The sequence below is a fragment of the Aptenodytes forsteri genome, unplaced genomic scaffold (assembly GCF_000699145.1).
Source record: "Aptenodytes forsteri isolate BGI_AS27 unplaced genomic scaffold, ASM69914v1 Scaffold143, whole genome shotgun sequence".
NCBI classification, from domain to species: Eukaryota; Metazoa; Chordata; class Aves; order Sphenisciformes; family Spheniscidae; genus Aptenodytes; species Aptenodytes forsteri.
Window position 1 is genome coordinate 4,705,166 of NW_008794951.1, and position 11,677 is coordinate 4,716,842.

Genomic DNA, 11,677 nt, shown 5'->3' on the forward strand with positions numbered 1-11,677 from the left:
CTTGCAAGATGCCGCCTTTTAGGGTGGCAGCAGTAAAAACTATTCTTTGCTTTCCAAAATTTCAGCATCAGAGAACAGAGTGGGGGAAAGGTCTGGCATCTGGAACAACAGGGTCTGTCAGCCCAAGGACCGACAGTTACAAACAAACTCTTTATCAATACCCATGAACATGCTCCAAGGCAAGCAACCAGCTACAAGGACTTGCAAGATGCCGCCTTTTAGGGTGGCAGCAGTAAAAACTATTCTTTGCTTTCCAAAATTTCAGCATCAGAGAACAGAGTGGGGGAAAGGTCTGGCATCTGGAACAACAGGGTCTGTCAGCCCAAGGACCGACAGTTACAAACAAACTCTTTATTTCCTTCTTGGAATAAAGCCTGCCCAAATCTCTCCAGTCTATTGATGGGATCAGCAGGGGAGAAGCATCCCCATTTTTGAGCTCTTACAGAGCCAGGCGCACAAAGGCACTGAGTAGTGCCTATTCCTGCTGCAGAGTCGGACTCATGCAGACCAGTCACCAGGACTTGCCTTGCTTTTCATCTTCTACAAACTTCACTTTTTAAACATGCTGAGCACAGGAACCCTTCAGTGTCTGTACTACCAACCCTCAAATTCTTTTTCAGTGCAGTCCTAAGAACACGCCAAAAATAAACCGAGCTTTCCATTGCCTATTGAAAAAGCGAAGGAAAAGCACATTTGAAGCAAAGCTCATTTTACACTCTCCAATCACTAACATACAAAGTGCAAGGCCCTGCATTCCCTGATATTTCCTCAGTAAAAATAAAAATACCAGCCTTCCTCTGCATGCACAAAAAAGACATTTCCCTTTGTTGCTTGTAGCTTATTGATTTTCAGTTGTTCAAGTGTAAGTGAATCTGTAAGAATTCACCTCTAACCGCCCTGCATGTGCTTTTATGTTACAGCGCAGTTTCAGGCAGTAAAATGTCAAAATAAACAAGATAAACAGGTAACTGTGACAAGTTTTCCCAAGGGCAGAAAAACATTATCAGCACCTGCTGCGTTTTCCATCTGCTCTGAAGTACCCAAGAGAAAAATCAGAACTTTTATATAGTCAATACTTTGTAAGTTATGATTGGTATTGATTCCTTTAGGAAAACTCAGGTTGTGTATGTGTGTGTATATATATATGTTTCTATACAATGAGGAGAGCAGTATAAATAAGATCTATTCTGGAATCCAAAAGGCTTCAGGCCAAGGTGCAGCTCTTTTTCCTTCGCCTGTCTATTCCTCTGTTTCAGTGTTGGCCTGCAGGCAAGGGCCTGCTGACCAGGGCTCCTACAGATGAGTCCTCAGCATTGCTTGGAGGACAGAGAGGCAACAATAGAGAAGGAAGGAAGAGGTTAATTTCTGGTCTAGGACATAGTAGGAGAGAGTCTCATGTGGAAGAAATTACTCTCAAAGTTTGCAGATAAGGGCTGCTTCTGGCCCTGCTACCACTTTCGTGCATGGCTTGGTTATGACTGACCCGAATTGGGTTTAACGTGGCTCATTGCCTAAACATTTATTGTTTCTCACACATCCCAAGCTGAGCTGGGTGTATTGGGGCCCGGTGTCATTAGCACAGTGACAAACACAGCAGCTCTGCAGGGCCAGACACCCGAGGGGTGGAGGCGGGCTGCGTGGCGGGCACTGCCAACACAGGACAGCAACAGGGACAGGTTTTGCCAGTGAAAAAAGCCCCTTGTTGTAGCCTTAACTCCTGCATCGCCACCAGCAGGGCAGGGAAAGCCATAAGCTACCAGAACAGAGCAGCCCTGTGTTTCCACAGGAGACAGCTGCTTTCCAAAACACGTTTTGTCTTTCCAGCAAAAAGAGCATTGTACCAAGAAAGCAAGCCTCACCTCCCTCAGCACCCCCTGCTCCTGGGGCAGGATGGCCCCCTCCTACCTCTGCAAGATGTCTCTCGTGGTTTAGTCTCACCAGTCCCCATTGCAACTGGATATGGGCCCAGTTTTGCACGGCCTCTGAGCGCTGAAGCCCTGCAGTGCCCCAGGGGCCCTTCTGGCAGTTGGGGCAGGCTGGGGCAGACATGGTGGCCACAGCACAGCACCTTCCTCCTCTTCCAGCCATGCTCTGCCAGGGGTCCTGGCCCTGCCCGGCCCAGCTGCGCCCAGGCCACCATTCCTGCAGCCCAGGGCCCTCCAAAGCCGCCACCGAACCAAACCAAAATGGTCCTTTGGGAGCATTTGACAGTAACCAGTTTGTTTTATTTACAATTAAATCACAGCTGGGGGGAAAGAAGGAAAATATTTTCTTCAAGATCTGGCTGTGAATTACTGGCAGAGCCCCTGCCTCCTTGAGGCACGGGCTCCTCAGGTGATCCCGCCAAGGCACTGAGGGGCTCCTGTAGAGGGGGCCCCCCTCATCCCCCCCCGAGAAGAGCCAGGCCAGCAGCACGAGCATGGCGTGGGCCTGGCCTCCAGCACAAGCTGATGTGGTGCTGCACGTGCCCTGGCCTCCTGAAACGCTTTTTTCGACCCATTTCTTCTTGCAGGAGAAGCTTGGAAGAAATTACTTGTCCCCAGCCGTGCCAGGCCGACATCGCAGGGAGCCGGGGTGCTGCAATGAAGGCAGGACAAATACCCATAAAAAAACGAGTGTTCAAGTTGACTGACAGTGTTTTGTAATATTTCAAAAGCGTTAGAAAGGAAAATGTTGGGTTTTCATTTAAAAAAAACCCCAACAAAAAGCAAAATCTTACTAAACTTTTATATTAACCACCAATACATTTGTGCATTTAATATTTTCAGGAATACACTCTGGTTTTCTCTAGGTTTCTTTAGTTTTACCTACCATATTGCCTTTTTCTGTGCTCGTGCCGCAGGGGCTCCCACAGCCAGACATCCGGCTCCACGCTGGCTGTGCATCCCAGCGCCATAAAAAACCCTGGGTCATTTTTTATATTAATGGGTTCGTTAACTTCATTGTCCTGGCCAGGTCCCAGTTTGAGTAAGTGCAATCCCTCCAAATATTCCTCTCTAATTTCAACCATTAATGTCTTTTTCAATTTCTTTCCTGCAAATTGTTCTGTGCTTTTTTCCATGCTTTTTTTTTTTTAATTGCAAAACGGCTGTCACTTTTTACGCAGGAGATGGTTGTATTTTGATGCCACATTAATACCTCTATCCTACACACTTATCAAAACCACTGGAAACCTACCTCGAGGCAAAGCAACCTGCTTACAGTTGAGGAAACAATTCTGCATCCTACTTCCAGGGAAATTCAGAAATTTTGCTCACAGGAGGAGCACAATGCAGAAGGAAAGACATCACAATTTTTTAAATGTGTTACCTATAAAATATTCTACATACAAAATAAATTATGTGCAACTGGACAGATTTATAAAATAGTTTGATGGCTCAGTCTATTTAAAAGGTAATCTAAGCAAGCCATGACTGCACAGCCGTTGCCACTAATCTAAAAGACATTAAAGTTTCCCTGGCCTCTTGGAAGCTATTATTTGAGTTAAAAACCTTATCAGGACACCATGCTTGGGAGAAAACATAGAAACGTATTTCAGTTAATGGTTCAGACCCACCTTGTTTGCTCTGGAAACTGACCCCATACTGTAAATTCTATCTCTCTCTGCTGTACAGTGCATTACTTATAGCACATGAATAATGGATATTATAAACAAGCATTACAAAATGAAAATTCAGTTAACAATATTATGGAGCTTCCATTCACAAATGTAGTTCATGAGTGATGCAAATTTTATGGTTCTTATCACCAATGAAAAAATTTGCATATCCCATCACAGAGTTCTTGCAAGAACCCGTTCCGCATTTCTCATCTCAGGGTTTTTATGGTTAAGAAATATTGCATTAGGCCCAGTAATTTACATTTTTCCAATAAAATTCTAAATACATATGCAGCAGCTCTTTACTGACTGATTTCATGTTATAAATTATAAGCTTGGAAGTAAATATATTAGGACAAATATTGATTTCTAAATAGTCACCATGAGTGAGATTTTATCTAGTGTTGAATTATCGCACCTCTTGTCTTTTATAGCTGTACCTTATCTCCCAGCTACTATACTTTGTGGCAAGTAAGTAAATAAATAACACCGCCTCACTTCTGACAGTTCAATTCATTCAGTTCCACGTGGTGGAAATCGGAGGTACAGAGTCTGTTCAAGGGTTTTCTAGCAGCTCTACTCGGAGAGACATTTTGGGATCTGCAACTGCTTTCAGTGTGTCGCATGACCGAGCATTGCAGGCTTCACTGTGGAAGCAGCAGATGAAGTCCAGTGCCTGTTGGAAAAGATTAGCAAAAAAAGTAGCAGTACTACTCTGGGATGACATTGAATGAACAGTGCTTGTTCATTCAACACGTCTGCTCCATGGTTGTTCAGCATTTTTTTGTTTTAATGGATAATCTCAACCTTTACTACCGTAAACACCGTGATTACACATGGCATCTGGTTAGGAAACAGGAACAAGGCACTTGGTCTCTGTAAAAAAATCAAATAGAGCGCTCAAGTTGCAGTTACAATTGGACCACCCTCCATACTCCCATCACTCCCACTTCAGAAGTGGCACTGAGACTCCCCAAAAAACAGCTCTAGTCAAGCTAGCATGGAAATATAATTGCTGCAACCTATGGACAGAACCTATTGTCTGAAGAACTGCATGAATACAGCAAAATCTGCTCCAAAACAGAGGGGGGGGGGAATCTTGGATACAGCAGTCCTCATCCTCACAAAGCTCCTCGATAGAGACCAAGTGTGTGGCAGCCCTCACTATGTCTCCAGCCCAGGGGAACTCTGTCTGTCCCCAGCCCTCCCCTACAACCCAAATGCCCCCTTGTGCCCTTACTTGCGACCACCCTGGCCCCCACACCCTCCCATTCACAGCTTGGCTGTGCTTTCCTTGCCAGCTGCAGCGCAGTTCCTAGGGCAAGGAAATGGATGCGACACAGTCTTCACTTCCATAGCACCCGATGGATAGACATAGACACAAGAAAGGCAAAGGGCCTTGGAGAGACACACAGCGATGAGACCAACAGCAGTATGGAGAACGTTTTCTCCCTGACGAGGAAGGCCGTAGTGCATCAGGCAGCTGGCTCACAGGCAGGTGGAAGAGAAACATGTGAATCCAAGGAGATGTCCCAGATGCACTGGGTCATTCTCTACCAGGTCTGAGCTGGGCAGCTGAGATACGCCTGAACTCAATTATATTTGTCAATTCAATCTGCTTCCTGGGAGTCAACAAAACCCATGCTGTTGTTCCAAATATTTATTAAAAAATAACAGCAAGTGGAAAAAAGCAATCAATAAGCAGTCCAATGGCAGATTTATTACAGTTTTAACAGGTAAAGGGAACGAATCTACTTTCTGAACAAAAATAGCAATAGGAAAGTATACTGAAGGATTCTTAATCAAATGATAAAATGGAAACAGCATATGCAATATATATTTATATATAAATATATTGATTACATTCTTCTTAAATAGATTAAATAACATTCAATAGCAACATCCAAAAATATTTCTTTGTGGCAAGAGATTCATCTTCCTTCACAGCAATACTGCCTCTCCAAAAGTTTATGTCCACTACGAGAATTTTAGAGTTTGGGACTAGAATAGGTATTCAACACCACCAGGTCAAATCCAGAGCAAGTGATTTAAAACCAGTTTATAGGAGATCTCAATGTTACTTCTGAGACTTAAGGCCAGGTACGCAACAGGTGGAATTGGCAGAGCGTGGTTTAAGATGTGGGATCTCCTAGAAAGCTCAAATTTGGATTAAAGCTAGATTCCCGCAGGGAAACTGACACTGCTCAGGATTCCAAGTTTAAGACACATTTCCCTTTTTCTGTAAACAAATGTTAACTAAATAAACTCTCTGTACCCTGTTAACCATTTCTTAACATAAAGATAAGGAGCTGCTTAGGTAGTCTTAAAATAAGTCAGTATAAAAAAATCTATCCTATCCTAATCTCTGTATCAAAGTGCTAGCAAATGGCACAGTGTTTTCTGTTTGAAGCCATGTTCCCTGCTTTTCATGTTTCATATTGCAAACCTCGGCTCCAGCAAGACTGAGCTCAGGTCTCCAACTGTGGCGGCTGAATCATCCCAGCTCTGGGCTCACTCTTGGGCAGCCCTCACTTATACTGGGACAGCCAAAGTACTTCTGAACGGGTTGTGCTAGGGCAAGCTCACTGTGCTGTTAGATGGATGGCACCCATCGCAGACCCATCCCCACCCTGCGGGGTGGTGGCAGGGTCCACACATGCAGGGAGCTGCTCAGGACCCACCCCAGTGCAGCAGGTACTTAGCCTGTCCCCTGCAAAGACCTGGGCAGGAGTCGGGCTCAGACCCTACAGCAGAAGACAAGTCGATCCCCCTGTCACTTTGCATAGTTTGGTTCAGCAGTGACTTTCTGCGAGTCCTGGGGAGATGCCCTATCGTGATCCTGCTGCTCCCCTTCCTACCAGGTGCTAGCAGAGACTCCCACAGCTTGCCTGTTCAGGACCTCTTTGGCTTACTTGGTTTGGTTCAAATGCTTGCTGGCTGTTACTTTGGAGCCTGAATAAGAAATAGTGCAAATAGAAGCTTAAAGAAAAAAAATACCACATTGCCTTCACTGAACATTCAGTTAAAAAGACAAGGATCCGTAAGATGAAACCCCAGTTGTGGGGTATTTGAGACATTCGGCAAACCTGTACAGGATTATTCATGATTGTCTTAAAGAAGTATAGTTGGCTTGGCACTAGATGCTTAAAATTATTTGCTAATGTGATTCTAACTAACACTGTTGTGGCTAATTGCAAACAACTTTGAAGACTAGTCACAGAACACAGGACATCTTGGTGTGACGGGACAAACACTCCCTGCAGTTATGGATTGCTCGGTGCTTTTCTTATCCAAGTTTGACTCAAAATGATTTTGTTTGCATGGAATGGTGTGAACTCATCCAGACTGGTTTTGCTGGAAGGCAAATGGACCACATTATTTCTGAGGGTCAAGATACCTTTATTTGGCCATGCTCAGGGAGATTAAGAGGCCAAAACAGAACTCAGTTTGATTCCTATTGTGGGAGGCTGGCTGTGGTGTATTTTAAAACAATAATCATCTGAAGTGGCTGAGATGTTCAAGTTTGAAACTTCATGAAGTGCCAGGGTGCCCTATAAATGCAGAGACCCCCCTTGCATTGCAGCAACCTTCACCATGTGGCAGCACGCTCACTGCAGTCCTCACTGAAGCAATGCGCCATGCAATGTTTCTTGGCCCACTTCATAAAGGGGCTTAATTTCTCTCAACTCCACTTCCCCCCAAAAATCAGCAGAAGGGACATTCAGCAACCAGTTGCTTTCAGCAAGCAATGCAGAAATGGCTTGTTAACTTCACTGAGGATTAGGCACTTCGCCTGCTCAGGGTTTTTGTAAATCCTACGTACCTACATGCTTTTGCGAAGTCTGGTTCTCAGTGTTTCAGGGTTCAGCCCTGGGAACTAGTCCTGCTTTGACTATGATCAACGAGGGAAGACTACACTCTTTGTTCAGGAGCAGGGCTGACTGCCGTCCTCATTAGACCCACCGGGCTCCGACCTGCTCCTCTCCATTACACAGCTCCCGCTGTGCCTCTCAGTACACCAGCATCAAGCCAGGTTTGCTAGCTTGAAGGTAGAGTTGCACCAGGGGAGTTTTACCTGTTGATTTTATGGGACTGTTTCAAAGCAGGATCCGCACGTTTAAAACCATGAGATGAATTCACAATGAAGCTAAGGAAAAAAAGAAGTCGTCATATTTACAGACAGCTGCCATCACCCCTGCCCACACTCCATTAAAGAAACAGCCTTATCTTTGCCCATGTGCTTGTTTCTAATATGATACTGGCCTTCCCAGCACTTCAGCACATTGTTTCCAATGACAAAGATAACAGAGTTCAGGCTTTAACTGAGAACTGATGCATGAATATGCTTAAGTAGCTTTCCTCTCCCAGCTCCATGAATCAATTACAGCTTTGTACATGAATAAAATGGAAAAAAATTCTCCACTTCCCCCCCCCATCAAATTCATGTTATGTGGTGGGCAAAAGAGGGATGTTTGGAACAAACACTTCCTTCCCCTTTTCCCTTCGTCTGCAAGTCTAAAGATTACTGGAACTTAAAAGCCGGCATCTGCATTAAACAGATGGGACTCTGCTATGTTCATCTTTTTTATGATGCTCATGTAGCAGGGACTTCTGAAAGACATTTGGAATGAATGCTGGCCATGACAGGATACTGCCTAAATTAGAATCAGGCTCCAAGTATCTTCCTGCAATTAGATTATGTCATATGTTATACTCTTACTCATGGCCTGGGAAGGAGAGTGCAAGCGTACTTAATATCTGTAGATATTCAATTAAAATGAGTGCATCAGACACTCAGTAGGTCTGGCTTTTGCCTGCCTCACATCTAGCCCAGGCTAGCTTCTAAATCTTAAGAGAAAAGAAAAAGGAAAACGAACGTACACACAGTGGAAGTCATCATGACCATATGTATGCCTGCTGGCTAATACTGTTACCTAACTGAAAAGGTAAAAAGTCATGCAGTTTACACGTTGTTTGCTATAGTTTGGGTTATGTTAAGACTAAAAAAAAATAGAATTCAGAGGGAGAGGAGAAAGGTTTGTTTGTAATACATGGCGATTTTGCCGGCTCTTGAAGGTTGCATTTCAAGCATAACTGCATTTCTCCATGCACTCCGAACACTTCCCTTTTTGAGGGTATTGGCATGCTTGTGGCAAAAGCAACCAAACCAATTAATTAGGCACACGGTGAAAGATGGCATAGGAAAAAATAAATAAATAAAGATCAGTCGTTTCCATTCTAAAAATCTTTACTCAAAGCCTCGAAGTCGCAGCGATAAGCTAAGCATGAAAGGTAGCAGACTCCTTCCTTGCATAAGGGGCCCAGCAACACCAGCTGTGAAATGCACATATAGAAAGGCTCTTATATATACGACTGTAATCCAAAATAAATAGCACTGTTCTGACTCATAAGTGTATTTCAGCTTGGTTGTTGTTGTTTGTGACAGCTGGAGATGGCTTGCTTTTCATCCCTTCTGTCCCACCCTTGGACACATCAATGAACAGCAACCTGGGAGTCCGGAGTGTCAGCAGTATCCTTTTGTACTCCTTCCGGAAATTCTGGTTAAGAAGCCCATAGATCACAGCGTTGAGGCAGCTGTTAAAATAGGCCATAAAATAGCTCAAGACAAAAAGCCATTCTGGAATGTGTGGCTGCACTTTTGAGGGATTAATCGAAACAGCAAGGCCAATAAAGTTTAACGGCCCCCAACACACGGCAAAAAGGACAAAAACCACAAACATAGTCAAGAAATTCCGGATGTCAGCTGCTCTGAGCTTCTGCTTGCAGTCTTGTCTCACCCGGTGTTTGACTTGAATCACCAAAATCCAGATCCGTAGGTAGCAAAACGTCACGATGGACAACGGGACGATGAAGTGAACCACCACCACTGTGATGGTGTATGATGTACTCACTGTCTGGGCAAAGGTGCAGGAGTAAATCCGGGGGTCATACTGCAAGGAGCCAACGAAGAAGTTTGGCACAATTGCCACCACTGTGAGTATCCAGGTCAGGCACAGATAGCAGCAGGTGTTCTTCAGGTTGAAGAGCTTATCGTACCGAAGGCTGTGGCAGATGTAGCAGTAGCGGTTGATTGCGATCGCCGTGATGTTGAAAATAGACCCGATGACACTTAAGCCCATCAGGAACCCACTTAGCTGACAGTGAACATTTCCCATGGTCCATCCATTATGGAAAATGGCAGTCAAGATCAGAGGGTATGGATAAACCGCAACTACAAGGTCTGCAACAGACAAACTGACGACAAAGATGTTGCCTACAAAAAAGGAGAAGAGACCGTGAGAGGTTAGCATAGGTCCAGATAGACAACTTGCAATGCAGAACTCCTCTTTAGGCCTAACTCTTCTCACAGGCTTCTCTCTACCCTCCATTTGGAATTTGAAACCCTAGAAAATAAGACTTTGCTCTACTAGTGACAGCAATGGAGAGTAACTAGGCATGATTAACTTGCATGCTCCTTCTTAAGAAAATTCTAAACTGGAAGCGTTACTGTTAACTCAGCTATAGCTGTGGGTCAGGTTCCTGCATTCTTCTAAGTTGTACAGGAGAGAAGGATTTTGCTCTCCTTGTTAATCAGCCAGCATGACTGTAGTCACCAGGCAGCCACCTAGCATTCACTGTCCTGCAGAGAACTTAATTCCTTTAAATGCTATATAGGACACAATACTGTCTATAACATCGCGTAGTGACACTTTACATAAGCTCTGTCCATCATAGGCCAAAGAATTGCGGTGGGCAGGTTAAGTTTTCAGTGGTTTATTCATTGCACTGACAGCAGTTGCACGGGAAAGGTCTTTTTTGGTCTTCTGCACGTGAACAGGTATATTTTCACCAGAATTTCTGCAGTGTTCATGCTAAGGAGCGTGTGTTCTTCCAGGAGCCAAGGTGCAGCCAGCCTTTATGTGCTAATCTTATTTGGTATGTTTTCCTGTTCCTTTAATATTAAAATTGTCCAATGCAATATGGAAGGTCAATCACTCCTACACCGTCCAGGCCTAGGCGGGGAATATGATTAATAAGCTGCCGTCAGCCATCTTTGCAGAGATATGCTGCAGGTTGTCCATTTACACTCTAAAATGACACGAGTTGAGAGTCTGTGCAAATATGAAATAATTTAAGCCTTGCTGGATTGAAAATGGCACATTGCGTGGGACAACACCTGTCAACTCCACTGTGTGGAAGGCAACCAGTGACTTCCTAACAGCAGTTACTGCTCATTTTATAAGTCCAGTGTATTTTTAGGTAGGCAAAAAGCCTTTCTGTTCAGTTTGCCAGTCAGAGTAGAGGAGTGCATTAAGAAAGGGACCTTGAGGTCTTTCAGGAACTGGTGTAACTACAGAACCAGCTATAATGTTGAAAAGGACGTCTGTCAAAATTCAGCTTTTTGGTGACTAGACAAATTGTCATTTCAGGAGGAGCTCAACAATGCAGTTAGAGGACAGCACACTAGAAAACGTAGTTGTTTTTCCTAACTCTACTACCTTCAGGTATATCTGCAGTGGCAGGAAGGAAAATATTACTAGAGTACCAGTAGAGGCTATGTTTAATGCATTTACGGTGTTAACACCTGTGCCCATGTGTTAACACCATGTGTTGCCCATGTTACAGGCAACATCCCAGCCCACTGATCATACCTGCACCTTCTCTTCAAACCCTCATATCCTGCTGTCTACCAGATTATATGAAAAAAACACTAAAAAGAGGTCTTTTCTGCAGTATCAATGAAGGGACTCTCTGAGATCTCAGTTCAGCTAGGTCACTGGATTCAGTATTTGGAAAATACACCCAAGGGCTGGCAGAAATCACGGCCGCATTGCCATTGCAGTTGGCTCATTGCTGTGTTTGTTGCCAACAAAAGCTATCAGGACAAGTCAACAGTTCATATCAGGCAGCAGAGTCCACTTCACACTGACTGGAAAACAGTTCAGACTTGAGAATAGCCCACAGCAGTGCGGAGCTGAGACAGCTGACACAAAGCGTCATTTCAAAATAAGTATTAGCAGAGGTCATGTGAAGTGCTGAAATCTTTTTAGAGATTTCACACACGCAGGTTTACCACAG

At 44.3% G+C, this 11,677-nt stretch overlaps 1 protein-coding gene across 1 annotated transcript; it reads right to left on the bottom strand.

Annotated features, from left to right (window-relative positions):
• Nucleotides 1-8,795: 8,795 nt before the first annotated feature.
• Nucleotides 8,796-9,867, bottom strand: GPR50 (G protein-coupled receptor 50). Its single transcript, XM_019471030.1, has one exon. It carries the CDS (start codon nt 9,772-9,774, stop codon nt 9,004-9,006), a length of 771 nt encoding a protein of 256 aa, XP_019326575.1. The 5' UTR covers nt 9,775-9,867; the 3' UTR covers nt 8,796-9,003.
• Between the last annotated feature and the right edge of the window lie 1,810 nt (nt 9,868-11,677).

Excerpts from the sequence above, each read along its gene's own strand:
- GPR50 (XM_019471030.1), bottom strand. The coding sequence starts at position 9,774 with ATGGGAAATGTTCACTGTCAGCTAAGTGGGTTCCTGATGGGCTTAAGT.